The 4,654-nt window shown below is 36.2% G+C and overlaps 1 protein-coding gene across 1 annotated transcript; it reads left to right on the top strand.

Moving 5' to 3' along the window:
- The first annotated feature begins 2,477 nt into the window (after positions 1-2,477).
- Positions 2,478-3,283, top strand: LOC124530408. Its single transcript, XM_047104573.1, has one exon. The coding sequence runs from the start codon at positions 2,478-2,480 to the stop codon at positions 3,261-3,263; it is 786 nt and encodes a 261-aa protein (XP_046960529.1). The 3' UTR covers positions 3,264-3,283.
- The last annotated feature ends 1,371 nt before the right edge of the window (positions 3,284-4,654 follow it).

The raw sequence follows: 4,654 nt of genomic DNA on the forward strand, positions 1-4,654 counted from the left end.
TGATGTAATTTTACCTTAAGGATCATTGAGGGTAGTTTTTCTTACAATTATGTTTTACTTTATTTTTTTTTATGACTATTTAATTGCGGGTCTTGAATCCCCGGTAGGTTAAAAGGTATAAAATAATTTAAAAGGCTTTGTTCCATCGCCGAATGGTGTCATATACGGTTATAACATCGTGGTTGACATTGGTCTTCATAAGTAGTCATAATAAACCAATGGCAGTCAGAGGTAATAATCAATGTAAATTATTAATTTTTTAGTTATAAATGACGTATAATATTCAAAGGTTAAAAGCCAGCTACTCTTTTTAAAATACAAAGTCCTACTATGGGCACTACCTACCTACTTAGGACATAATGTCTACCAAAAAGTAATACATATAATTAAGAAATTAATAGCTTAGTGAATTTCTTCAAAGATAAGCATAATACGTATATGCGCTGAGTGATCATTAATAATTAGTTTTTTAACCTTTTGACTTTGAGAGTTAAGACTGAGGTCATGTACTGTAAAATATTTAAAACATTAATTAGTAAAGTTGATATAATTAATAACTTCGTATAATAAAACAAACTTCATATGTCTTTATAGTTGATGAACTCTTAACGAGTATGTTAACAATATCTATGGATCTGTAAATCGTGGCGCTTATATGCTGTTCAGTCACCGGGGACTGAACACGTCCGACCCCAAGGGTAAAGAGTATTGAACATGCATGTCGTGATGGTAAAAGTTACAAAAGAGAACGTAGTAGCCTCAAATAACGCACTGCAGTGCTAAGGTCTCCTATCCTCGTGAGTTTTTGAAGTTAATTCCATCACGATGCTCCAATACGCTTCAGATACACGTGTGACATATATGTAACATAGAACTGCTAGCTTGTGATTCAGCTCAGCTCAGCTCATTACTGAGCACGACAGTAATTATAAATATTTAACGTGTATATTTATTGCACAGTAAGTGCAGACATTTTGGTTCGAGTCTATTATATTCGATTGAGATATATGTGTAGCAATCACAGGATCAGTGATCACATCCTATAGAAGACAGCGACGAAAAAAATTATTTTTAAATTTATAACATATATGTAAGTTATAAGTGTGTCCTAATACTTAATAATAAGCTATCAAAATATCAAGTAATATATTATTTAACATAACTATGAAAGCACTAATTTATTTTCAAAGTCGATTATAATCTCTCGATTAACTTGAACAAAGGCGATGTAATTAAATATTCTCACTAGAACTTTTGACTCGGGCACATCAATTACAAGGGTGTCAGAGCTGGAGGGTGGAAGGCTGAGTTCGGTAATCGCGTTAATTGAACAGCCGCGATTGAGTCGTTTCCGTGACTTAAACACCGCTTAGTCTGTTGTTACAACTTTTAGAGTGTTAAATGCTCGCAATCAGCCTCCCGTCCTACAAAAATATAAGCCAATGTTTCATTGTATCAAAGAACGCTTAAACAATATATTTAACAAAATAGATATTTATGTCTATGAAATTGTCAAGTTGTTGGATCAATGGAACACCTGATGTTTTACCGCTGTGACTCCTTAATGTAAGCATCAACCATAGACATTGGGGTTTTAAGAAATTATAATATAATATTATGCCCAGTGGTTAGCAGGCGTGCAACTTAACCGATGATTGCGGGTTCACCCAGGTAAACACTACTGATTTTATTCATGTGCTGAGTTTGTGTTTAAAATTAATCTCGTGCTCGGCTGTGAAGGAAAACATCGTGAGGAAACCTGCATGTATCTAATTTCATAGAAATCCTGCCACATGTATAATTCCCAACCCGCATTGGAACAGCATAGTGGAATATGTCCCAAACCTTCTCCTCAAAATGGGAGTGGAGGCCTAAGTCCAGCAGTGGGAAATTTACTGGCTATTGTTTTTGTTGTTGTTGTTTAGTCAAGGTATCAGTATCAGATTAACAGACTTCAGAACAGTTTGACTCATCACCATTAAAGTTTGTACATATGATACTTTTTCCCGATTCACTTTGTTTTAACCCGCCACTAAGTGGCATTGCAGAGCTCAGTCAACTTGTATATTGTTCAAGCGATCGCTATGGCTTGTTATGTACGCAGGCAGGACAATATCTGACCTATCTGCTAGCAAAATATAAAAGTTTGGTTCATTGTTATATCGTCACCGCGACACTGTATGCATGTAACGATATAGTTATGTTTTAAAAATATTTTGTGGAAGACTATAAATACTATGTGGTGTGGTGGGTAGGCGCGATACGTGGGTAGGCGCGATAGAGTACACACATTAAAAAATAGTCTCGTTTTTAAATAATAGTTAATATTTCATTTACTAGTTTAATAATAAATAAAATGTACCTGTGAGTTCAAATATCCACCGGCTTCAAGTTTAAATAATTGTTTTAACACAATTCTAAATAACTTATATGAAATATTTGCCACATCACTACCACTAATTTTTGGAACAAGTATAATGGATCAGCTCCAGAAATCGATCGAGCAGCTAGCTACAATGTTCACAGCTCAAATGAATGAGTTCCAGAGGGAAGTTCGGGCATCTATTCCTGCAGCTAGTCCGTCATCTAATATAAATGCGCAATTTAGTGCATTCAGAACTTTTGTGATGACGGCGCTGGAGAACTTGCAGGTGCAGCTTCAGATTCTCTCCAGGCAGCAAGAGGAAATGGAAGTTCGATCCAGAAGAAACATCTTGCTTTTTCACGGTGTGCCCCAGGTCAACAATGAAGATCCAGCTGAGATTGTGTGCAAGATATTGAATGAGCGGCTATCCTTGGCAGAAGTCACAGTCAGCAATATCAAGAGGTGCCATCGCTTGGGTCGTTCAAATAATAGTGACAAGCATCGTGCCATCTGCGTTAAATTCTTTGATCAGGGGCTCCGCAACAAGATATGGTACGGCAAATCCAAATTAAAGGGCAGCGGTATCACATTATCCGAATTTCTGACGAAGGGCCGGCACGAAGCATTTGTTGCGGCTCGTAAACGGTTCGGGGTATCACGCAGCTGGACGAAAGACGGCTGTGTTGTTGTGGTCGGTCCTGACGGTAAGCACCATCGTGTCGTCACAGTGGCTGAAGTCAACGCTATTCCGGAGGTGGTTGGCAGCGTCAACAGTGCAGGTGACGCCGTGTCAGCCGAACCGGCATCCTTCACGCAGGTGGGAGTACGGAAGCAGACCTCAGTGGCTTCGATTACCCCGAAACCAAGTGTTAGGCCCAGAAAGCCCTACAGAAAATAGTTACATTTAACCTTTCACTTGTGTAATCTCTGTTATAAGTCTCATACTGATTAACTTCCTAGCTATTAATGTTATAACAGTATATCAATCCTTCGTTTTACTTTACTTTTTAAAAAATCAACACTGCGACTATATCACTAAGGTTGATGTTTGATTATTTGCAATAGTAATCGCATTATCAACGAGCGACGCGGGTTCACTTTTACACGTCTTATTTGCAACTGTTTATCTAATATTTCTAATTACCGCCGCAGGCCTCGTAGATATATTGCTTTGTTTAATTATAATGTTATTTTTTACTTAGCTAAGGATTTAATATTATCATATGTTGAACTTTGTTTATTATACTTCAATTTTACTTTAGTTTTACCTCTTTTGTTTATCAATTATTTCTTAAGATATGTTCTAACTAAACTAATAAGGTACAAAAACACCATTTGATTCATTTTTAATTGTTATTCTTGTTTTTTTTTTTTTTTTCTTTTTACTTTTACAACTTTTATTTTTTAAACAATTATTTTTGAACTACGTTTTGTTATACTTTTGGTCTCTTTCATGCCGCCGGTGGATATCGGGCACAGTAACAGTAAATTAAGTAAACTAGTTTTACGTTTAAGTTAATTTTAAAATTATAATTATTAGTTTTTTATTTATTTATTTTTATATACATACATATATATTTTAATTATTCTAACTTTTACTTTTTTATTTTATTGTTATATATTTATAATTACAATGTCTTCAGATTGTAGTATTCTTAGTGATACTTTTCTTTCGGTATCTTCGGGTGATGAGTCATTGAGTGACTTAAGTCTTCAAAGTGCCATTTCTTCCCTTCCACTTAACGCCAATCTTAATTCTCTCTTTTCTGATTGTGTGAAAAATCTTAACGTAGTACACATAAATGCCCAAAGTATTCCAGCCCATTATCCTGACATGCTTGCCTCTTTTGAGTCCCGTGATATTCATGCGATTTTAGTATCGGAATCATGGCTTAAGCCCTGTTTACCGTCTACTTCGTATTCTTTGCCAGGGTTCCATCTCATTCGTAATGATCGAAGCAACAGGACTGGTGGTGGTGTGGCGATCTATCTTAGATCCTACATTCCTTTTAAAATTGTAAGTTCGTCATGTCAGCCACCTCCTGTTGATTCGGCTGAACACTTACTAGTAGAAGTTTCTCTAAGCCAGACAAAAATTTTACTTGGCGTTTTTTACAGTCCCTCTCTATTAACGAATTTCTTTTCCTCTTTCGAAGCCCTTGTAGAAACATTTGTCCCAAATTATGGTCACACCATATTAATGGGCGACTTCAACACATGTCTACTGAAGGATGACAGCAGAGCTCATAAGCTTGTATCTGTTTGCGAAGCGTGTAACATGCATATTCT

Source organism: Vanessa cardui, chromosome 6 (assembly GCF_905220365.1).
Source record: "Vanessa cardui chromosome 6, ilVanCard2.1, whole genome shotgun sequence".
In the NCBI taxonomy this organism is placed as follows: domain Eukaryota; kingdom Metazoa; phylum Arthropoda; class Insecta; order Lepidoptera; family Nymphalidae; genus Vanessa; species Vanessa cardui.